Source organism: Myxine glutinosa, chromosome 5 (genome assembly GCF_964187855.1).
Source record: "Myxine glutinosa chromosome 5, kmMyxGlut1.1, whole genome shotgun sequence".
NCBI classification, from domain to species: domain Eukaryota; kingdom Metazoa; phylum Chordata; class Myxini; order Myxiniformes; family Myxinidae; genus Myxine; species Myxine glutinosa.
In genome coordinates, this window is record NC_136265.1 from 113,060,167 (window position 1) to 113,085,354 (window position 25,188).

Sequence of the window (25,188 nt, forward strand, 5' to 3'; positions counted from 1 at the left end):
ACAAACATTTCCTCTATCATGACATGCATGTCTTCAAAATTATATGACCAAGAGAAAAAAGTAAAACTAATTAACACTGCGGGCAGTGATGATCCGGGGACCATACCGCTCCATCCTGATTGGACGAGTGCGTGCTAGAGTCGTTAACAACGACAGTCCAGATCCGATTGTTCAAAATTTCAACTCAATTGATCGGAAAATGAATGCAGGGATGCATTTTAAAGGTGCAGTGGCACTAACTGAGTTGCCACGAATATGGCCACGAAATTGCCAACATGGCCATCACAAAATATTTTCCTTAATCAATTGGCTCATAGCATAACCAATCTGCAAGTATTTCATCCGAAGATGTATCTCTGAGGACTTTTAATTAAATAAGTCATTTATAAATCAACGAGTTAATTTATTAAATGATTAATCAATAAATCAAAATTTTCCTTGACAGCCACATCACTCGGTCAGTGTCATGTCCAAATATCAGCTTCCTTACTCAAAAGGTGCCTGAGTTAATGTAATGTAATTACTGTAATAAGATTACTGCAATTACTGTAATGATTACTGTAATTACTGTAATTACCGGAACTGTAATTACTGTAATTACCTCAGGTAATTACTGTAATGTAATTACTGTAATTTAATAAGAAATGTAATTAATTAAATAAGTACTTCATTAATCGCTAATAATTAAATAACTCGTGAATTCTTATCCGATTTACTTAACATTTGAGTGTCCCCAAAACGTTGGAGCAAAACGTTGCAACAACGAAAGTGAAACGTTGTAGCGACGTTGTGGAAACGTCAGCAAAACACAACATTTGAATGTTCCCAAAACGTTGGAGCAAAACGTTGCAACAACGAAAGTGAAACGTTGTAGCGACGTTGTGGAAACGTTAGCAAAACTCAACATTTGAATGTTCCCAAAACGTTGGAGCAAAACGTTGCAACAACGAAAGTGAAACGTTGTGGCGACGTTGTGGAAACGTCAGCAAAACACAACATTTGAATGTTCCCAAAACGTTGGAGCAAAACGTTGCAACAACGAAAGTGAAACGTTGTAGCGACGTTGTGGAAACGTTAGCAAAACTCAACATTTGAATGTTCCCAAAACGTTGGAGCAAAACGTTGCAACAACGAAAGTGAAACGTTGTGGCGATGTTGTGGAAACGTTAGCACAACCCAACATTTGAATGTTCCCAAAACGTTGCGTTGGAGCAAAACGTTGCAACAACGAAAGTGAAACGTTGTAGCGACGTTGTGGAAACGTTAGCACAACACAACATTTGAATGTTCCCAAAACGTTGGAGCAAAACGTTGCAACAACGAAAGTGAAACGTTGTAGCGACGTTGTGGAAACGTTAGCAAAACTCAACATTTGAATGTTCCCAAAACGTTGGAGCAAAACGTTGCAACAACGAAAGTGAAACGTTGTGGCGACGTTGTGGAATCGTTAGCACAACCCAACATTTGAATGTTCCCAAAACGTTGGAGCAAAACGTTGCAACAACGAAAGTGAAACGTTGTGAATGTTCCCAAAACATCACAAGTAATTATTACATTGCAATGACCTCTAAACATTCCTAAACCAATAAGCTAGTCTGGCGATGCCAAATACCCCACACCCCTGTCATCCTAGAAGTCACTGTTTGCCACAACCATTATTTGGAAGTCTTTTGCTGTCAAAACGCAATTTCTCTGCTGTCCAAGGCCCAGAACCCGGCCTCTGTGACTTCTCCGCCAATTGTCACTTTCTCTTGACAAAAACAAACATCTTCTATATTTATCCCATTAAAATCCCATATCTTGTCACCCTTTGCATTGTTGAAAGCAATTAATTCCATAACTCGATATTACCTCACATCGTTACATCCTTACATCCTTACACCCACTTTTGTCCACAAATCTTTTTTAGAAGTGAAACAAAATTTATCTGTACTTTGTCTCATAGAATCCACAGTTTCAGAGAGTAAACAGTTATATACTTTGTCATTATTTTTTCCATTTAACTTGTTCAAAGAACGTTCATTTCGCACAATCGAACCAACCACAACCTTCGCCATTAATATCTATTGTAAGCGTGCCGAATCAGTAAGCATCACCCCTCCTATGAGCCTCGACCAGAGGGTGGTTGTTACTCACAAACACTCGTCGCTAGCTGTTCCATTGTCTGCCGATTCCCACTCTGCTGCCGATTTCCACTGAGCCATCAGAGTGGAATTTGGAATTTTTTATTTCTCTGAGCTCATGAAAGTGGTGACAATGGGTGGTCTGCCATTGCTTTTCCACAAAAGCATCTTTCACCTTTCAATAAAATATTTGTACCAACCAAATCTGCGAGTATGGGGCGCAGAGAAAATACACAAAAAGCAACAGCCCTGGCTTTGCTTCCTGGAAGCTTCCTGGAAGCTTCCTGCAAAACGCTTTGCTTCTCGCAAAACGTCCGCCAATGGGAACTAGAGGGAGGGGAGGGAGAAGGAGCGGGAGCAAGAGACAGGGTGCCGGAATGGACATGAGGGACAATGAGGGACAGTGAGGGAGTGTTGGTATGCAATTTTCATCCAATCGCCATCTTTCACAATATACCATAAATTGGAATGAGGTAAAAATATATATATATATAAATATAATTCCATTTCCCGGCTCCCTGTCGCATGCCGAGCAAGTCGCGTGCTTTGAACAAGTGCAAAAAAAAAAACTACTTTACACGTGTACGGGTGTGTATACGAGTGTACCGGCCTTACACGACTTGGAAGCAAATGGTCGCATGGTGCACTCATGCTCCGTTTGCTCCCAGGTCACAGTAAGGCCCTTAATGACCAGCGCCGACCTGGTGCATTTTATTTAGACAGCGCAAAAAATACGTATTTACAGAAATCATTTAGAAAAACACGAATAATAGCTACAGTCGTTTATCGAAGTACCATTCGTGATGGGTCACGCCACCTATATCGCGGCATCGGTGCGCAAGGAAGCCCCAGACCACCTTCTCCCCCATGTATGTACAAGACTATTCCCAAGTTCGTAAATCATATTGGACAAAAACAAGACACACTCACCTTTTAAAGACTTGTTTGTGTACAATTGATGTCAGCGGTGCCTCCAAATTGTAGGGGAAGTAGTGGGGGAGACTCAAGACTCCAATGACCGGACACAGGTTTTACAAAAGGTCTGGTTTATTAACTGGTTATTCACTTCATTCCATTACCAAATAATACCGCTTAATTCAATGGACCAGGTTAACTCTTTTCGCATGGTCCTTCTCGTTCGGCCGATGTTCCTCCGCCACTCCCGTCGGGCAGAGGGTCTGATGATGGGCGCTCGTTCGCTCCGTCGAGCAGGAGTTATCGTGGCAAGTCTCCTTGACTCAACGTTTGCTCTGGTTTATATGGACAAACTGGAGTTAATCCCCTGTCCGCTGAATGTTAATCCTTTCTCCGCTAATGCCCCGAGGTCATGCATGCACCAAGTCCTGGCATCAGCTCGCTCCCCTCCTGCTGCGAGTTCCGTTTACCAAACGATAGGGGGGTGCTCCAGCCAGGGGCTGTGACCAGGTGGACAAGAGATTACCATGTGCGTGCACATTCTTGGCATCCATTTACGAAATCGTTACCAGTCTTTTTAATCAATAAGTTACCAGTGCCAATCAATAAGTTACACTGAGTTACACTTCCACACCTCCCACATATCTCCCGATGTCCCTGCTCTCAAATGTTGTGTTTGTGTGCTTCCCATTGTCTTCCCATCTCGTCTACCTCTACCGTTATTACATGTTTTGTGTGTCTGTTTGATTTTTTTTTGTGTGATAATTGTTATCTTTCACGAGCCTCGATCCTGGATACAAAAAAAAAAAAAAAAAAGCGCACTCTCTACACTGCTACTTGCTGCTGACAATCTTCAAAAATTAGTTCTATGAAATGTTTTTATAATAAACTAGCAATAGTACCGGGCGTTGCCCGGTAATGTTCTAAGCCCGTTGGCATTTTGAACAAATCAATTTGCTATTTTCTATATATTTTTGGGGTGCTTAAAACGCGTCCCATCACGCACCATGGAAAATTTATATTTAATATTAAAATCACACACACACACACACACACACACACACACACACACACACACACACACACACACACACACACACACACACACACACACTAATCGGGGATAATTTAATATTACATTTCACATACCTACAAAGGCTCAGAAGCCATAAAGCAATGTTAAAAAAAAAAACTCAAAAAAATCGAACTTTCTTTTTCAAAATCTTCTAAATTTTTCCCTAAAACACTCCCAGGAACTCACTGATGAACTGTAAGGTTGACGAAGATCCGTTCAGCCATTTCTGAGAAAATGGCAACACACAGACAAGCGGCTCTCTTATCGTATAGATTATTTAATTTAAATGTAGGAAGTGCAATATCCCATTTGGAAATATAGAGCTGATTATGTTGGAAGAACAATTTGATGAGTATCCAAAACGGATGTTGAGATTGATGTAAATTTGTGGTGCAGTGCTACGATGATTTGAGAAGTTTTGTGATGCCAAGTTTCCATTGGGTGCTTTCAATTGGCAGGGAATGTTTCTCCATGGTTACCCTCGACAAATTTAGGAATGGACCATTGGATCACCGTTTCAGAGAAATAATAATGTCTTTTCTGAGTAAGTGAAACGTTGTGCCTCTTCGAGGAAGCACGTTTGATAAGCGCAAAATCAACGCAAGTGCCGTTTTCACCTGGAAGACTGAAGGTGTCACAGTGTGTAGAGAATCGGTATTAATAAGGAATGTTGATCGACATTGAGCTTGTTTTGCACATAAAGTACGGTAAGGGCACATCAAGGGCAACATCACCTGGTGAAGAACACTCGAATTCCTTTGAGTATTTTGTTGATCAGAAGCAAAGCGTAATCGAGTACACCACATCAAATGTGAATGTTGTTGTTTCAGTGAGACGTGCTCTGGGTGTTCTGGAGACGTTGTGTTGACATTTTGTTAATTTGATCTGGTTGTGGTTGACGATCAAGGAACTTTCTCCATATCCCATGCACCTGCAGTGCACATATTTTTAAATGGACGTCACAAAATTGGCCAAAAGAGCTCAATTTAAACTTTTTACTGATCTTTTAAATATAAGCAACGTACAGTATCTACTGCAGTTTAACTTGAACAGTACGTATATGGATTTGATGATCGTTAAAAGTAACAAAGTTTTTATTTTTTTATTTTTTTATTTTTTTTGTATACTGAATCGAGGCTCGTGAAAGAGCTAACATTTATTTCACAAACAAATCAACCAGACAAACAAAATATATAAAAAGAGGGAGCGGAAGACAAGATGGGGAGAGAAGGGGAAGCACACAAACATAACATTTGAGAGCAGGTAGAAGTGTGGGAGGGAGAGGGCTTGGGGGGAGGAGGCATGGGAAGGGGGGGGGGAGGGGTGGGAGAAGTATAAAACACAAGGACACCAAGGACTTCCAGGACAGAAGTTGGTATTTCAAAAAAGTGTATTTGGGGTGAAATTAGCGGGGGTGGAAAAGATCAAGGTTTTGGATGGGGGAAGATAAGAGATGGTGGTGAACAGCTGTTTTAAAGACCTGGAGGGTGGAGTGGGATTGAAGAGAGTGAGGGAGTTTGTTCCAGAGGCGGGAGAAAAGAGGAGTGAAGGTGAGCAGAGAGTCTTGATTTTGGCAGTTTGACCATAAGAGGGTTGCAGGCAGATCTTGTGCGACCTGTAGGAATATTTGGGGGACAGAGCCCAGAGAGAGAGCTGGAGGAGCAAGGCCACAGAGGAGTGGGTAGAAGACGGAAAGACCACCAACCTGCCTGCGGTGAGTGAGTGAAACGCCCTTGGAGTTAGCTTCATCGTGGGAGATTCCAATGATTCTGAACGCTTTGGTTTCAACAGCGTGAAGACGAGCTAGGTGTGAGGCAGGAGCACCAGCCCAGAGGGGAGAGCAGTATTCCATTGAGCTGCGGATGAAAGCCTTGTATGTGGTGAGGAGCTCAGGTGTGCCAAGGAAGGACTTCGCACGACGGTTGATTGGTCCTGCAATAACCGATTGCAAACACATGCCCTTTATTTTCTTTGGGGAATAAGAATGTCCGCTGAGCAAGAGTTTGGCATTGTGAGCAGAGGGAAATGTTTTCAAATTGAGACCCTGATGTGCTCACATTGTCCTTTAAGATCCTTGTCTTTTGGGTTCGCACACTCTAGGTAGCGGAAATTGTGTCGGAGTTACGAGATCCCTTTCCGGTTCCTCAACCCATTGATGCTGAAACCATTCGACACGATGAGCTGGAGGTGAAAGTCTTTGCCTTACTCTGTTTCTCATTCATTGTCAATATGCTTGTATATTTGCATGATTTTTGAAAATCGAGGTAACGTGCGTCGTACTCGTTGAATGACGTCGGTACGGACATTGCACATTCAAACAGGTCTGTAAACATTGTTTTTCACGTGTACTTGCGCTCACACTCACTGATTTGCCTTTTCCATAAAACCAGAGTTACTGTCTCAAAATAAGTTCTGTTTCTTGTTGTCAATAGAAAAGAAGCATTTACTTGTGTTTCTGCTTTGGTAAAAATACAATTTTCCTTCAGTCTTTACACCTGAAATCCTCCATGGTTTACCTGGCCGGTGTATTTTCCATGAAGGTGGCAGAAATGTGGGCAATAACAAAATGAAGATTAAATTATAAATACCAGATGGGAAAAATGTGAATCCACGGAACATGGCACTTCAAAAACGGAATTTATCTGGACTAGCATCGACCCACGTTCTGTGGGGAATTTAAAGTTGTGACATTTTAGTCAGGTTCACTATGTAATTTCGTTGGAATTTTTGGGGGATTTGGAAAACTATATATTTTTGGAAACTATATTGTATAGTCAGTCAGAAAACCAATGTTGCTATTTGCACAGACTCCTGTATGGCGGCCATCTTGGATTTTCAAAATTGCCGCCGTAGAACTAATTTTTCTCAATATCTCAGCTTCTAAATAACATAGAGCTTTGATTCTAACGGCTAAACATACATTTGCAAGGGCCCCGAATCCAATGGTAACAAGTTCGATAAGCTAGACATGACCACAGAGCTCCTATGTGGCGGCCATCTTGTATTTTTCAAACTGGCCGCCGTAAACTTGATGTTTCTCAATATCTCAGCTTCTAAACAACATAAAGCTTTGATTCTAATGGCTAAACATACATTTTCAAGGGCCCCGAATCCAATGGTAACAAGTTCGATAAGCTAGACATGACCACAGAGCTCCTATGTGGCGGCCATCTTGGATTTTTCAAACTGGCCGCCGTAAACTTGATGTTTCTCAATATCTCAGCTTCTAAACAACATAAAGCTTTGATTCTAACTGCTAAACATACATTTTCAAGGGCCCCGAATCCAATGGTAACAAGTTCGATAAGCTAGACATGACCATAGAGCTCCTATGTGGCGGCCATCTTGGATTTTTCAAACTGGCCGCCGTAAAACTGATGTAACTCACCTTCTAAAGAGCACAGAGCTTTGATTCATCATTGAGTAAAGTCATCATCCTCATCATCGCTTTCGTTCATCACATCTTGAGAGTCCTCATCATTTTGGCACTGGATGTCACACTGACAAAGGTCTGTACAAGCCAAGTTGTTTGTTCTGCAGGAACATCTAGATGAAGAACAGTCTGTTTTGCACTGACATCTAACCATTTGAATGATGGCCTTGGGGGCTGGAGGCTCCTCAGTTGTGGTTGGTTTCACTTGTCCATCCGTGTCTTTGTAAAAGCCGTTTTGCAGGGGATTCAGCTGAGGATCCTGTTGAGCAATGCTTGCCTGACCCCACACTCTGGCTTGGATATGGACTCTAAGGATGTGCTGCTTGAGAGCTCCAAGAGTAGGAGGAAGCTTGTCACTTTCTGCCATGTGTTTGCAAAAGAGATACCATCGTAGTTCGGGGATGCTGTCGATGTGGATGCCATTTGGAGAGTAAGCAGCGCATACAAAGTTAGCTAGTGTGGACAACATGTCCTCAGTCACTTCAGTTGCATCTGAAAGCATTCGCACGGTGTCTATGACATCTTCACTTGCTTTGAGGTAGACATGCAGCCAGGTTGCTTTGCCTATTCGAGAGAACCTCCCAGTGTTGTCTGCCCCTGTGAAAGCATGAAAGGCTGGCAACGCCTTTGCTCTTTCGACCCCTAGAGCTGTCCACAGTGGCTCTATTTGAAGTATTCCAGAGGCCATGGAAATGGATGTATTCCTCAGCAGTAGGTCATAGTTTGCTATGACTAGTACCAGGACATCTGTGTCGGGAGAGAAGAACACCAACTGCGCATCCTGTGGGTTTCGCTGGGATGCCAGCACGGCCTGGTGGATCAACAGGGTGTCAGCTTCTTCATGGTTGTTGTCCTCGAAGAGCAGGTCACTGTTGCTCCTAGTACGCCCTGAAGCAGACGTGATGATCAACTTGGATGAGTGACTGTTGTATTCTAGAGTTTTCGCTGCCAGATAGTCAGTCAGATCAGCCTTTGTTTTGTCATGAGAAAGGAATCTGCTCATTGGGATGTGTTTGATGTTGGTGTCATCTCTGACTTGATACTGTACTGCATCCTTTCCTTGCCTTCTTTTAGCCCTGGTAGCACTCTTCAGAGAATCGTTTTTGTACGTGTCAAAGACCAGTATGATCTCATCACAATCTTTTGTTAGAGACATGAGTCTGTCATTGAAGCATTCACCCAGATCGTTGACTTTCACTACAGTGGCTGGTTTCTTTGTCAGCTTATGCACAAGTACCATCCCATCCACCAGTGCAATCTTCCGACTTGTAGGTTTACTAGATGTGGATGCCATAGTTCTTGTGTCCATTGGATCTTCTTGTAGAACACTTGCAGCTGGTGTCTGCTGCTGATCTTCGGGGTGAATTTCTGCTCTTGCTAACTTGTCGAGGAGATGGATTAACTTCGACTTGTCAGTGCATGGAAGAATTGTCCCATCTGGAGCGAACAGTGCTCTTGGTGTCACAGTGAACTCGTAATTTCCGATGGCATATTTCTGGTTGACGTCTCTGTTTGACTTGGCAAGGACCATGAGCCTTCCGTACAGTTCCTTAGTCTCCTTCAGATCCACAGTCCTGTCTCTGAGTTTCACTGTGGTTCTCTTGTTCCCAGACGTGAACATCTTGTTGTTCTCCTTCTTGACTGGTGCCCAGAGGCTAACATCTCCATTGATACGCTCCGACACGTAGTCTTCATACAACTTCTGACCAGTGACATCAATGTTCAAGATCTGTGGTACATACTCGTCTGGGATGTAAGCATTCGTTATCACATTGTGCAGCTTGTCACCTTCAGTGTCAAATGGATTCCCGTGACTCAGTATCGCAGCCTTGATCTTGTTGATTGCTTCATGCTCCCTCTTGACTGCACTTGGACCAAGGTCATGATGTTCTGTGATCTTGTCACCTTCCAGGCCAAACTGACTCTTGAAGTCTTTTGACAGGCATGATAATTCTGGTGTAACCATGAAGAATCTCTGTCTAGCATTGGCATTGTTAGAGATGCCAATCAGTCCAGAGTGAATCTTCATCAGCTTGTTCAGATGTTTACATGCATGATCTGGTCCAATGGATACAAACGGGATGTCATTCTTGGTTACTGATAGATTGCCAGCTCCTAGTTCTTCCCAGGTCCTAGGGTGATTGGTTCTTAGGTCATACATGTCTGCGATGTATCGGGGCCAGAGCCGCTTGTATTTGATCCGGTCCATGGCAAAGAATAACTTGCTCAGTTCTTCTCCAGCTTGGAGGTGAAGCACCAGGTCAGCACTCCGTGATGCTGCCACGAATAACAGGATTGTCTCCACCCGATGTAGATAGTTCATCATTGACTTGAACATTGCATTCTTGGATCTCCGTGCTTCCCACTCCTCGAGTGCCGTCACCACCCCATCAGATGTCAAGACTTGAAGGAGTTTGGTGTTTGCTTGTTTTACAGATTCAGCTTTCGTGCACTTGTTCATCTCAGCACAGGCAGCTTCTACTCCCTCTGTTGCCTCGAAACATACATCCTTTACTTGTGGGTTGTCCTTCAAGAACTCCTCCAGAACCATTTCATAAAGTGCTACATATGAATATATATGGGCACGGAGAGACCGCTTGTAGTGTGTACATTTCAGGATTTGCCGCGTCGTGGCTGGACCATAGACATCAGCTTCTACCCAAGCATCATCAATGCCTGAGTTCTCCATGGAGGCTCCGAGGGCTCGGAGAGCCGCCATGACAACATGCAGCTCACCCAGTCTGGGGACGACTGTGCGTTTCAAGTCAGGTCTTGCATCCAGCAGTTGCACCACCTTCTCGTAGAGGGCCATGTCAAATGAAATTACAGTCCAAGATGGCCGCCACATGGGAGCTCTATGGTCATGTCTAGCTTATCGAACTTGTTACCATTGGATTCGGGGCCCTTGAAAATGTATGTTTAGCCGTTAGAATCAAAGCTCTATGTTATTTAGAAGCTGAGATATTGAGAAAAATTAGTTCTACGGCAGAAATTTTGAAAATCCAAGATGGCCGCCATACAGGAGTCTGTGCAAATAGCAACATTGGTTTTCTGACTGACTATACAATATAGTTTCCAAAAATATATAGTTTTCCAAATCCCCCAAAAAATCCAACGAAACTTTAAATCTGGACATACTGAACCTGACTATTTCCACAAAGTCATAAGTTTTCTGGAACACACAATGTACACCTGAAAATTATTCTTGGGATGTACTATAACAATACTTCACCTTGCTGGATATCACTGTGGAGGTTTTGTGATGTAAAACCTCGCCTGTGTCTTCCTGTGTCTAAAAGCCACGATACCATGCAAATTGGAAGTTCGAATCCACCTAGCCTCACACCCGATGGCATGTCGCATGTCGTGTGCAAATAAGGCCTAGCGAGCTGAACGCAAGGCGAGATCCGAGGTTGCAGCAAAGATTGCAGTGACCAATCACCGTCTAAGCGGGTGTTAATTGACCACTTTAAGAGAACCACAACTACCAGAAAATCACCCAAGAGACCAAGTCAGATTTATTTGTGTATTTAAAATAAATGGCACGGCCAGAAATTTACAAAAGAATGAATTTACAAAAGCAAATTATCCAAGCAACTTTTATAATGAGTAGATAATAAATAGACAATCCCTTTACCCACTACAGCACATACACGCTCGTGTTATCAGACGAATGAACAAGATTCCTTAATTATCCGATGCTTTATCTGGGCCTATCGGTCACGGCTCAAGAGATAGACATTAGATACAGCGTGACAGTTGGTAAGGATGCAGGTCCCATCCCTGCAACTTCAGTGAGCGTGCCGTCCCAGGCGCTTGAGCACACGTAACATGCAGACAGGAGGAGGATAGTCATGGCTGGCTGGGTGCGGTTGTGGTGCATCAGGAAAGCCAAAGCAAGCATGCGCAGCCTACCGTGATGGTTGGTCTGGTTCTCTGCTGATAATTGTGACCAGGCTGATTGGTCAGTACTATTCATTTGTCCTTTGTCTGACCTTGTACTTTGTATAAAACTAACTGTGCATGATACTCTGTCCCGTGTGGTGTACATGGACAAGCTTATTCATGGGCCTAAAAGTAAGAAGTTCTACAATATTCCACCTGTTCTCCCTTCTTCCATGATTTCCCTGCCCTTCTCTATTAGCTGGCAAGATTGCGGGTCCGTATGCATGAGATGGGGGTGACGCTGGACTCCTGCGTACAGGCCAAGGAGTACGAACGGGCCGCGGAACTGAAGACCGAGCTGGGGCGGTTGCAGACTTCTTTGGAAACGCTTAAAAAGCAGAGTGATCTGATTGCTCTGGACTCTACTCACGAAGTAGAGCAGAAGGTGAATGCTCTCACAAAAGGGTGTGCGGTGCGTAACCTGCTCACATTGGTGGTTGACATGTTTTGGTGACAAAGTTGTGTGAACACCAATGACGGTGACTGCATAACACGGCGTAAGGGTCTCGCGCATCTTTTTATTCAAAATCAAAAGATATTGGTGGGAGGTGGTTTGAAGACTATTTTATGTGCGTGGCTGGTGGGAGAGATTGTTTTAAAAACTCAAAGGTGAGTGAACAGTGAATAACTAACCATTTTATTTTTATGTTTGCATCATCTTGTGCCACCAACGCATATGTGCTGGAATTAGCAGGTACATTATCAAGTGTGTGCTACTTCTGAACTATTCTGTCGGCTCAAAATAAACAAGGTTGGGAGACACTTATAATATACAACAACAACACAACAGGCATTTTAAGGCCATTTTCCCTGCGAGAGTGGGGGTTAGCCTTGCCAATCTTCTCCATTTTGCCCTATTTTCTGCATCTCCCCTTGTTAACCCCCTTAACTGCATTTCTTCTTCCACCATCTTTAGCCGTCTTTCACGGTCTTCCCCATCCTCTACTTCCTTCTCCATTCATTTCCATCACTCTTCTCAACCAGTCACTTTCATCCTTCCTCAACACATGACCAAACCATCTCAACCTGTTCCTCTTCACAGCATCAATCACAGGCTCTATTCCCATCATCTTTCGCAATTCATAATTTCCTCTTTCTCAACGATACTCCACACATCCACCGAACCATTTGCATTTCCACCCTTTCCAGCCTTCGTTGCTGCTCTACGTTCATTACCGATGTCTCGCTCCCATAAATCATAGCACTTCTCACACATGCAGCATACACCTTTCCCTTCAGCTTCAACGACACTCCCCTCATCATCAGCACGCCACTCAGTTCCCGAAACTTCTTCCATGCACATCTCACTCGAGCAACCGTTGCCGAGTCTGATCCACCTTCTCCATTCAGCATGTCTCCGAGGTAGCAAAATGTTTTCACACCTTCCAGCTTCACGCCGTCTCCAAGATCCAACTCAACATTTCCTCCATCTGCAGCTCCCTCTGTGCACACCTTACATTTGAATGTAGCTGCCACACTGGTTAATGACCCTCTCAGACCACTACATTTTTGATGAACCCACTCAGCGCACATTGTACATTGAATGGAGTTCACTCCGACACCCTTCCTGCACACAGCGCAGGGCCACTTCCCAGTTCTTTCCACCTCACCACATGCTTTACCACTTGCCATCACCTTCGTCTTTCCGATATTCACCTTCAGACCTTTTGTCTTCATACATTCCTTCCACTTGTTCATCTTCTCCTTCAGTCCATCCATAATTTCCGCAATCAACACCAGATCATCGGCATGCAACAACTCCCACGGTAAACCCTCCTTTACGTTCTGAGCCAGCACCTCCATCACAGCTACAAATAGTAGTGGACTTTGTACCGACCCCTAATGCACTCCCACCTTCACCTCAAACTCACCACTGTTCCCGTCCTTTGTCCTTACAGCTGTGTGCGCTCTTTCGTGCATTGCCATCACTACTCTGATCAACAATTCCTCCACTCCTAACTTCCTCAATGCCCATGTCAATACTTCGCGTGGAACCCTATCGAATGCTTTCTCCAGATCAACAAACCCAAGAAACAACTTCTTCCTCTTCTCCATGTACTTCTCCTGCAACTGCCTTACAATAAAAAGCACGTCTGTCGTTCCTCTTCCTGGCATAAATCCAAACTGCATTTCGTCGATCTTCACTTTCGTCCTTATCCTCCTCTCCAACACCCTTTCCAATACCTTCATTCCATGCTCCAATAATTATATCGCTCGACACGAGCCACAGTCCAGAAGGTCACCTTTCCCCTTGTATAGAGGGACGAGGGTACTCAGTTCCCAAGCCAATGGAATGCGGCCTTCTTTCACCACCAGATTGCAGATCTCTGTCATTTTCTTCACACCCCAATTTCCCGCTGCCTTCAACATATCTCCCACAACTCCCGTCGGCCCTCCCGCTTTTCTCCTATTCATTGCTTTTATCGCTTCCTCAACTTCCTTCTCAGTTATCTTCTCTGCCGGTCCTAAAACTGGGTTACTCTCTATGTTGCCATCCCATTCATTCTCTGTATTCAACAGCATTTCCATATATATTTTCCATCTTCCTTTAATTTCATCTGGGTCCACAACGATTTGTCCCACTTCATCCTTCAAGCAACTCACCCCCATCACATCACACCTCTCTTTCGCTATCTGCTTTGTAATCCTGAATACCGCTCTCTGAACCTCTTCCGAATCAAAGCGTTCTCCAAATATTTTCCGACATGCCTCCTGCGCCTTTGCCACCTCTTTCTTTGCAGCCTTCTTGGCTGCCTTATAACTTTCATGCTCTGCTTTTTCTGCCCCCGTACCCTTTGCCTTCTGCCACTCCTTGAACTTCGTCCTCTTCTCCTCAATCCTCTATCCAACTTCATCATCCCACCACCATGTTTCCGAGTGCCTCGGTGGTCCTTTTGTCCATCCACATACCTCACCAACGGCTCCCAACAGACTATCTTTCATTGACATCCAACCACTTTCAAGCTCAACCACATCATCCTCCACCATACTCAGCCTCTCTTTTAATGCCTCCCTCACTGTCACCTCTTTCAACCTCCACACCTTCATTTTCGGTTGGTACTTCACCCGCCGAGCTCTCCTCGCACCTTTCACCCTGATGTCGCAGACAACCAAGTGGTGCTGTGAAACGGCCTCCTCCCCCGGGATCACCTTTGTGTCCCGGAGGTGCCCCCTATCTCGTCTACGCACCATCAGGTAGTCATCGGTTGTCGTCGACCCATCTGACGTGTATGTAACAAGCTCATTATCCTCTTTCTGGAACTGAGTATTACAAATCTTCATAAAACACTTCTAATATATGAAGACCAAATGGTGGGAATTGGAAGGAAGTGGGGTGGGTGGTTGAGGTGTTCTCGTAGAGAGAGGATTTGTTGTGCTAACCTTAAAATTAACCACATTCCATTCACCTTTTGTTCTTTGCTTGCTATCAAAGAAGGAGCTCTGTATTGTGGCTTCCCCTGAACTGATGGTTCTCGCACAGAGTGACCCGTCTTCTTTGCTGCGCTGCCTCGCTCTGCTTGAAGAGTTGTTGAAAGGCTGTCATCCAGGCACTGCAATCAGCCCGATTCTGCTGGAGCTTTTGAACACTTTGGTAACTTTTTGGATGATTTTGCTTTGAGACAAGTTTAGCGGTTTATCACTTAGCGCTTTTAAAAAGTTTGAATTTGCCAAGTTGCCTCTTGGATGTCACTGCTCGATTGTTTTCGTTCTGTGTATTGCAGGTACTGACGGGTGTGACAAGCGAGGACCCGCAGGTGAGAGAGGTGGCAGTGCGCTGTCTAGGTGGGATTGGACTGCTCAGTTGTCCAGTGGCCTTTCAGCACCTTCCTCTGCTCCTGCAGGTAGTCAAACTGGCATGTGGTGCTTGGTGTTGAAAGCATTTGATTGGATGTTGAAAGCAATTGAAAAGGCATATCATCGAAATTGTGGGAGGGTAAACCTGCCATCCCTAAGTAACTTTGATCTTATCTAAAAACATTTCACGTTAAAATGCATGCACCTTCACCAACACCAAGGAAACAGCTGGCAAAAATGTCGCCGTTCCTCCATGTGCCCCAACCACTATAATACCTTCTCTTCTGGGCTCCCTCGTTCCTCAACTCTTTTGAAGATAGAACTGCCAAGTACATGATGGGTCTTTTTTTTTTGTATACAACGTCGAGGCTCGTATAAGAGATAACACATATAACACACGAGCATAAACATAAACAGAAATGCACATAAAACATAAAGGCAGCAGGAGACGAGAATAGGGGAGAGAAGGAAGCACAACAGTAGAGATCAAGGACGTCGGTAAATCAGTGGAAGGGAGAGGGCTGGGGCGGGGTACATGGGATAAACAACATGAACACTACAAATACGATATGAACAAATAAAGAAAATGGTTTTTGAAAAAGGTGGATTTGGGGTGTTTTAACGGGGGTAGAAAAGATCAAGGTTTTGGATGGGGGAAGATAAGAGATGGTGGTGAACAGCTGTTTTAAAGACCTTGAGGAGGGAGGAGTGGGATTGATGAGAGTGAGGGAGTTTGTATCAGAGGCAGGAGAAAAGAGGAATGAAAGGGTGAAGGTGAGCAGAGAGTCTTGATTTTGGCAGTTTCACCAGAAGAGGGTTTCTGGCAGTTCTTGTGCATCCTGAAGGAATATTTGGGGGAAAGAGCATTTGGGGCATCATGTTAGCGTCATGTTGTGTCGCGTCAGCAGGAGTATATCTCCTAATAGTCGGTTTGACGTTCCTATTCTCAATACCCATGCTCAAAAGCTCAATACCCAACCTAGAAATGTTCTATCCAATGAACTTTTTTCGTTGATTTGTACTCCCATGGGGTCCTAGAAAAAATTCAGCTTGGTTGCCCAAATTGCAAGTTTGGGCAACTCTGGTAATTTGCATAAATCCAATATTGCCGCCGGGCGCCATTTTGAAAATCTAACTTTTAAACCACTTGCCCAATAATGATATGTAATACATCTTTTAGGGGGTTTTGGGGTGTGTAGAATCTATTTCTTCTGTTATTTTTTCAATTCAAGGTGAAGATCAGGTGCAAAAGGCCAGGTTAAGTGTCATTTTCGTAAATGCCGAGTGGGTTGCCTGTGGTTTGTTCAATAACTAGTTTCTAGTCCCCGGGACGGATAAAGAAAGATGGCGGATGCACTGAACGAGTTTGCTATCTAAGTTCTGTAAGTTTGGGTATATCGGCGCATCTTGGATACATATGATAGGGGTCTCATTTATGCGGAGGTGGAGAAGTACCTTAGTACCCACACCCACTGGAAGATCACCGTCCTCATCTGTACAATCCTGTCACTGGTCAAATTTCCTCCGCTGATGTGAATGTGGCGGATTCAATTGTGATTGGAGAAGAGATGGAGAGAAAATTCATCGCCAGTCTCCCTGATGGGTTCTACAAATCTATCAGCAGCCCCAGACGATGGATGTTCTCAATAATAAGGTCAAGCGCAACAATGAAAGGCCAGTAATAGACCTTGAGAACATTTTTCTCCGGCTATTGATGATTGGTCAGCGGCGGCAGTTGGAGCTTGAACTTCTGTTTGTCGACGAACTGTGTGTAGTACCTTCATCGCTCATCGATGGTTATGGTTGTCTCCGCAAAGGCAACAAGTCGGGTCTGGTCAAACGCCTCGGTGTGCTTGAGATCTTGCCAACTGCTCCTGACATTGTTATCATGGATGTTTCACAGCTGTTCTACCATATTGTCTGGCCACAATATCTGGCAGTCCCTCAGATCTGGTTGCGTCCATCCAGTCGTTTAAGTCAATATCCAGATCGTACTGAGAAGGTCGTTGTCTTCGACAAGTACCAAGATGTCGTCTGTGCCAAGGATCATGAGAGAATGCGGCGAGCTGGTGAAGTTATCACCGACTATGAGCTCTCCATCACCAGTCCTCTGCCCAAGAGAGATGCAATCCTGAAGAGCAATAATAACAAACGGAGGCTGGCGAGCGTGTTGAGTACCTTCAATCTAGGAGACAATTCGGCGATGGAGACTCCGGACTATGGTGTGTTCGGTCATGACGAAGCAGACGTCACCATGATCTCCTATGTCCTTGAGGCTGCCAGACGTGGACATGGCGTGATCCGTGTGCTTGGTGACGACACAGACGCGTTTGTCCTACTGTTCTATTGGGTGCATCGGCCGAAGCTGCAATGTGAGGTGTAGATGGAGCAGTGTGATCGGACAGTGCTGGACATCAAAACCACCTGTGCTGACCTAGGGCCAAAATGTCTGCAGCTGCTTGGCACGCATGCCCTCAGCAGGTGCGACACAACATCATATCCATATGCCAATGGGAAGATCTGTCCACTGAACCTCTTGCTCGCAGTGTTAAGTGTGGAAAAGTTCTGAGGAGATTGCGGCTGGCTCAATAGCGCAGCGGGCTGTTGACGCGTTATCAACGGAGGTCCGTGGTTCGAGCCCCGCATTGTCAGAATTTTTTCACACTTAGCCCCTCGCAGGAATTTGATTCCTGTTTATAAAATTGTATTTGAATTAATCTTCAATGCATTTCTACTTCTTCACACACACACACACATATATATATATACTCACGCTAACATTCGGTGTCTGCCAAGCAGGCACGTAAGACATCGGCCATGATAAAGCTCGCAGTGTTAAGTGTGGAAAAGTTCTGAGGAGATTGCGGCTGGCTCATTAGCACAGTGGGCTGTTGACGCGTTATCAACGGAGGTCCGTGGTTCGAGGTTCGTCGGCGTACTAAGGGCGGGTTAAGCCCTATTCCCCCTCGAACTCCGAGTCCACGAGGCCGCCACCCACACTACACTCGTGGTGGAAGGATTGCTAAGCAATTCCAGCCGCCGAGCCCGCAGCTACGCGTGGAAGGGTTAACGGTCACGACCCGAGTACCTTCGACACATGCAGCCGTGAGAACTGGGACTGAACCTCGCACGAGTCACGCTGGTACTGGACGCTCGAGCGGTTGTGTGTCGCGTAACTCGTGCCGTTAACACTATTGAACCCGATCGAGCGGTTGTAATTCGGGCAATGCTAGGCCAATGTTGAAAGGATGATGATGGCCAGGTTGGAAACCAAACCACAGGATTTATTTACAAGGTACAGTATTCACAGAAAAGGGACACAGCGAAGAATCTTAGCGGCCTTACCTAGGTTCCCAGACAAGGGCCCTCAAATTCGTTTGGGGAAGGGAAGGAAGAGGGTAATGCGCCCAAAGCGCGGCCGCTTCGTGCAGTTTGCCTGGACGGGCTCGTTGGACGGAAACCCCAAGGATCGCTCCAACCTGGGACACCACAGCCGGAGATGTTCGCGGTAGGGGCGTTGATCAAGGTCGTGCACGTAGCAGGAATCCGAGGAGCGTATCTCAGGGTCGGCGAGGCAGAGAGAGTTCGGAGCGCCTGCAAGAGAGAGAGAGAGAGCGGGGGTCCGGGTCGGGTTTTATAGCCCCCCGACACCCCACTCGAACGTTCCACGGGCCTCCATTGGCCGCCTGGGGTCACGTGTCATGTCAGCCCCTTATTGGTCACCCTTGGCCACTCCTTTCAGCTCCCATTGGCTGCTCGCTGTTCACCGGCCACGCCCTCCAGCTCCTCCCTCGGGCCTGCAAGGCCTCGCCTAGGCCCATGACGAGGCACTTTAAGCTGCAATGAGGCCCTACCATTACCCTGCCTGCCTCGACGCATACTAACACTGGGAAGGAGACTATACTTCACATTTAATAAGAAATAACTAACTATGCGAGGCTACATGTTGTGGTGTAGCTAACTATGGGGGGTCAGGGGTGGTTGCCTTTATCTACAAAACCGCAACATGACCCCCCTCTCCGACCAGACTCGTCCCGAGTCGACCTCAGGCGTAACGACCGGTCGAGTCTGGTATTCAATTTTTACTCTTATCATTAGTGTGACACATAGATGTAATCCCCCTAACATTTAACTCCAACCCATGTGTGCAACATCATTTACACTAGATATGTCCCTCCTAATGTGTTGAGCAGCTAACTAATAGACTCACACCCACAACTGTTCGCGTATTTCCGGAATTTTTGAACTAAACACATAGCCGGTGGGCAACATTCTTATATTTACATGCACAAAACTTAACCTTTATTTACAACACTACAACGCAGGACCTGGACTTGAGGGAAGAAATGGAGAAGGGAAATGGAGGCACTTGCTGCTTCGTCATCTTCTTGTGGCTTCTTGTGGCGTGGAGAAAGAGTGTGCACCGGTGTGTGCGATGACGGGTGCGTGAAAGGTGTGTGTGCGAGTATGGAGTGGGTAGCGAGTTGTGATGACGCGGCCCAGGCATCGACACCGAACGGGGTAGTCCTTAGTGGGACGGGTAGCGCACGCAAGCTCCCAAAGGGTGGTGCACTGTGGTGACCCGAACGGTTCGGCCCCGCGTCGACCCTGCAGGGAGCGGCGTACGGGGTACGAAAGTCCGGTGGCCATAAAGTGCCGCTCGCGCCGTACGACGGCAAGAGCGATTTGAGGGCGTACCTGGCGCAGTTTGACCATGTGTGCAGGGGTAACGGTTGGGGGCCGGACGAAGGTGGGATACACCTTGTGGCAGCACTGCGCGGCGCGGCGGCGGAGGTCTTGACTGCTTTACCACCGGGTGCTATCACCCTGTCAGATCTCCGTTCGGCCTTAATTAACCGATTCGGTGTGGAGCAGCAGAGCGAGCTTGTTAAAGCTCAGCTCACGGTGCGAAAAAGGAAACCCCAAGAGACCATCGGGGAATTGGTGTACGACATTCGCCGCGCAGTGGGAATAGCGTGTGCGGACATGGCTGCGACCTCCCAGGAAAGCTTGGTGCTGTACCACTTCATCCAGGCCTTTTCGGACCCCGAGCTTCGGCAGCAGCTCGCCATGTGGCGCCCGCAGACCCTGAGCCAGGCGGCCGACGCTGCAGCCCGTTGGGAGGCAGCGAGACCCTTGGCCCGGGTGGGGGGGGGGGGGGGGGGTGAGCGCCACGCGGTGGCGGTGAGACAGGTATGGCCCATAGCGAGTGGTGGGCCCCTGAGAGGGTCCGCCCCTGAAAGGGGCCCGGACCTGGAAGACATGGTCCAAAGGCTGGTGGACCAGCGGTTAGCGGGATCTGGACCATGGCAGGCGGATCCGGGCGGTGGCATGCGGTGGGCCACTATTAAATACCCCAACTCGAGACTACAGGGGGGGTAATTTGGAATTTCGGAGGCACGCACTTTACTAGGTGAGGTGTTATCATTGTGGCCAGATGGGTCACCGTGCGCGGGACTGCAGAGCCCCGCGCAGGGATGGACCCCGGCAGCCGGGACCATCAACTCCGCCCCGTACGGATCGGAGTAGCCGAACCCAGACACCCCCCCCCCCCCCCCCCCCCCACCAGGGCCCGGGAAACTAATAGGTGCCGAGCATGCAGGGCCATGTTCAGCAACGGAGGATGGTAAAGAGCCCTCATTGACGCGACAGGTCATTTATTGTGGCCAAATTGGTATTGGTTGTTTGCCGATTCGATGCAAAATTGCCGGCGTGGGGGTAGACGCCGTTGTGGACACAGGAGCAAGCGCCACGATCATCACCCCCTTGGTCCTCAATTCGAGTGCAGACGGTTGGGATCACATCCGGCGTCTGGAAAATCATAGTTTGCAGTTGGCTACCGGGGTAACGGCCCCTATCATAGGACGTGGTTTTGTGACCCTCAAGTTAGGGTCTGTTAAAAGGAGGATAGAGGTTTGGGTGGCGGAGGTGTGCGACCCATGCCTAATCGGGCTGGACTTGTTGACTGCCAGCGGTTGTAAAATCGATTTGTCCCGGGGGATCCTGCAGGTGGGAGTAGATGATCTGCCATTAGACGGGGTGAGCACGGCCGAAAGGACGGAGCTGGAGGCTTCTGAGGCCGTGACCATTCCCCCAAGGACCGAGGCAATAGTGCCGGCGCGATGGCGGGCTCGCCCAACCTGGCAGGAGTCCTGCGGCCTGGTCGAACCGGTGGCAGAGCAGTCCGTCCCGGGCTTAGTCGTGGGCCGTACCCTCGTAAAAACGGACGGGCCTGTGGTGGCTGTCCGGGTAATTAATGTTAGTGCAGAACCACGCACTATAGGACGGGGCACGAAGATAGCCGGCTGCACCCCAGTTAATGAAGTCGCGGAGGTGAGGGAGGAGAACATCCAGCCGAGCCGGTCCCAGAGGGAGTCTCTAGCAACCAGTAGGAATTGGCCCGATCCCATTTGCGAGATGGTAAACCAGAGACAGTGAGAATTGAAAGGTTACATCTTGTACTGCAAGTGGGTAGAGATTCCCTCTGAGAAAACTTCCTGGCTGGTGATAGTCCCAGAACAGTTTAAGACCACCATTTTACAGCAGGTGCATGGTACCCGCCCCGGTGGCCATTTGGGCAGGACTAAGACAACATCTCGGTTCCACCGGAGGTTCTATTGGGTGAATATGGGGCGCGATATACAGGACTGTTGTCGGAGATGCGACGCCTGTACTGCTAAAAAGGGACCAGCACGGAGGATGAGGGTCCCCCTTCAATTACATCAGGTAGGGGCCCCCCTTGAGCGGGTAGCTATGGACATATTAAGACCGCTACCCCACACCCGCCAAGGTAATAAGTACATCCTCGTGGTTATGGACTATTTCACCAAGTGGCCGGAGGCCTATGCCCTCCCCAACCAAGACGCCGGGGTTGTGGCACAGGCCTTCGTGGAAGGATTTGTATGTCGGCATGGGATTCCGGAGGAGCTGCACACCGACCAGGGTCGAAATTTTGAAAGCCAATTGCTAAAAAATGTGTGCAGGCTCCTGTCAATTCGGAAAACAAGAACAACGCCCTTAAGACCACAATCTGACGGGATGGTGGAAAGGTTCAATCGAACCCTGATTCAGCAATTGGCCCTGTTCACCACCACCCGTCAGGACGATTGGGACTAACATCTCCCGTATGTGTTAATGGCCTACCGCACTAGTCAGCACAGGGCCACCGCATGTAGCCCAGCGCTGCTCATGTACGGGTGGGTGTTGCGGGCTCCCGCCGATCTGCTATGCGGGCCCATGCCCGAGGGCCCTGATAAATCGCCGGGGGAGGGCTATGCCCGTCACTTAGAGGAAGGCATGGAGAGGGTCCATGCCTTCGCACGTCGCTGGCTTCAGCTGGTGGGTGCTAAGATGAAGCGCAGGTACGACCACCAGAGCCAGGTGAGCCCATATTCTCTGGGGATGAAGATTTGGTTCTTCAATCCCCGGAGACGGAAGGGCAGATGCCCTAAGCTCACATCGCCTTGTCATGGCCCGGGGGTCGTCCTGGCGCAAATTTGTGACGTGGTGGTAAAAATCAAAATGGGACCACGAGCTCTCCCTCGGATCGTCCATGCCGACCGATTGAGACCCTACACGGGCGAGCAGGCGCCCTCATCGATTACCTTGGCCTTAGAGGCCGAGGCACTACCCAGTACCTCCACTGATGGGGGCTCATAGTTTAGAGGACTGGGGGGAGTATTGTACCCCACGTGAGGGAATGGTCGTGTGACCATTCCTCCCACGGGGGTGGGGGGGAAGGAGCATTAGTTTAGGGGGGTGGCAGTGTTAGGCCCATGGAGGGGCCAGCAATGGTTGCCTCCATGGGGCACCGAAGCTAGCCGAGGGAGGGCGAGGATAATGATGGGGATTTAGAGAGAGCATAGGGACAAGAATTAAGTCGTGACGCTGAACTGTGGAGGGGACGTCGAGAGTTTAGTGGTTGTTAAAGAGGTGTGCGAAGTCTGAGATTGCCGTCCTTTGGATTTGCCTTCCAGGAGGCGAAGGCAAGTTGTTTCAGGGCAACTGCCTCACCACAAGATTCCGTGTACCACGGACGGGAGGAAGGGTATGACAACTGAAGATGGGATGGGATAAATCTGTCCTCGCAAAGGCGAAATGGATTTGCGCTCATCTGTTTGGCGCTGGCATGGATGGTGCCAGCACGAGTTGTTTGCCCAAGTCTCCCTCTATTTTATCCTCTATTTTATCCTCTATTTTATCCTCCATTTTATCCTCTTATGTTGGTGTCCCTCCATCCCTATCTCTCTCTATACCTCCCTATCTCTCTCTATCCCTCTCTCTGCCATTTCTATTTTTGTGTTGCATCCTGACCCGTCTGTGTTCACTCCTCCACGAGCTTTGCATAACCTTGTTTACAAAAAAGGAACCTTATTTTTATTACAAAATCAGATTTTGTTGTTGGTTTCCCTCCATTTATTATTGACGTCCTGACGTCCATGCCGAGGACGTCCTTGCCGTCCTGACGGCATCAGCCCACGGGTCCTAAAATCATGTTCTTCCGCTCTTTCACCCCCTCTTTCTGTTCTCTTCACCCTCTCTTTTGCTCAAGGTCATCTGCCATCTGCTTGGAAATCAGCCAACATCACCGCTTTGCACAAAAAAAGGTGCAAAAACAGATCCTAGCAACTACAGACCAATCAGCCTTCTCCCAATTATCAGCAAAGTCATGGAATCCATCATTGCTTCAGATATGAAATCTTTCCTCTTCTCCAATGGCTTGATCTCTGATCATCAATTTGGTTTCAGACCTGGTCACTCTACTCTGGACATGCTGCTTCTGCTTTCTCAACAATGGATGGAGGTCCTCAACGCCAAACAGGAAATTAGAGCTGTCTCCCTTGACATTTCACGTGCCTTCGATACGGTCTGGCACCCTGCTCTGCTCACCAAACTCTCCTCCTTTGGTATCCATAGAAATCTCCACGCATGGCTGGCGGACTTCCTCTCTGGTCGTAGTCAACGTGTGGCCCTGAATGGGTTTCTCTCATCTCCTCTTCCTGTTCAGGCTGGAGTTCCCCAAGGTAGTGTTCTGGGCCCTGTGCTTCTTCTGGTCTTCATCAATGATCTCTCTGACTCTCTTGAAAATCCTCTCTATCTCTTTGCTGACGACTCTACTCTCTGTCGCTCCATTCCTCATCCCTCAGATCGGCAGTCTGCAGCCTCCTCACTCTCTGCAGACCTCGACAAAATCACAGACTGGGCAAACAAATGGAACATGTCTTGTCTTTCAATCCTGATAAATCTCACACTCTTACGATGTCTCTCCGAAAAGACCGACTGGACAACCCTCCCATCCACTTTCTGAATAATCCTCTCCAAGAAGTTCTGTCACTCAAGCTTTTGGGTCTCACTATTTGCCATGATCTTTCCTGGGAAAACCACATTTCAAATCTGGCCTCCAAAGCCAGTCGCCGACTGGGCATCCTCCGTCGTGCGAAGTCCTTCCTTGGCACACCTGAGCTCCTCACCACATACAAGGCTTTCATCCGCAGCTCTATGGAATACTGCTCTCCCCTCTGGTCTGGTGCTCCTGCCTCACACCTAGCTCGTCTTCACGCTGTTGAAACCAAAGCGTTCAGAATCATTGGAATCTCCCGCGATGAAGCTAACTCCAAGGGCCTTTCACTCACTCACCGCAGGCAGGTTGGTGGTCTTTCCGTCTTCTACCGACTCCTCTCCGGCCTTGCTCCCCCAGCTCTCTCTGGGCTGTCCCCCAAATATTCCTACAGGTCGCACAAGATCTGCCTGCAACTCTCTTATGGTTAAACTGCCAAAATCAAGACTTTCTGCTCACCTTCACTCCTTCATTCCTCTTTTCTCCCGCCTCTGGAACAAACTCCCTCACTCTCTTCAATCCCACTCCACCCTCCAGGTCTTTAAAACAGCTGTTCACCACCATC

General features: G+C 47.3%; 1 protein-coding gene across 4 annotated transcripts in view; it reads left to right on the top strand.

The window, feature by feature from the left end:
- Positions 1-25,188, top strand: part of NCAPG (non-SMC condensin I complex subunit G) — a 120,009-nt gene that overhangs the window by 72,037 nt on the left and 22,784 nt on the right. For all 4 annotated transcript variants that reach the window (XM_068116567.2, XM_068116568.2, XM_068116569.2 and 1 more), the window contains 4 exons: positions 6,214-6,300; positions 11,691-11,876; positions 14,973-15,083; positions 15,214-15,333. In XM_068116567.2, coding sequence (XP_067972668.2) covers positions 6,214-6,300; positions 11,691-11,876; positions 14,973-15,083; positions 15,214-15,333 — 504 coding nt within the window. The remainder of the gene's footprint in view (positions 1-6,213; positions 6,301-11,690; positions 11,877-14,972; positions 15,084-15,213; positions 15,334-25,188) is intronic.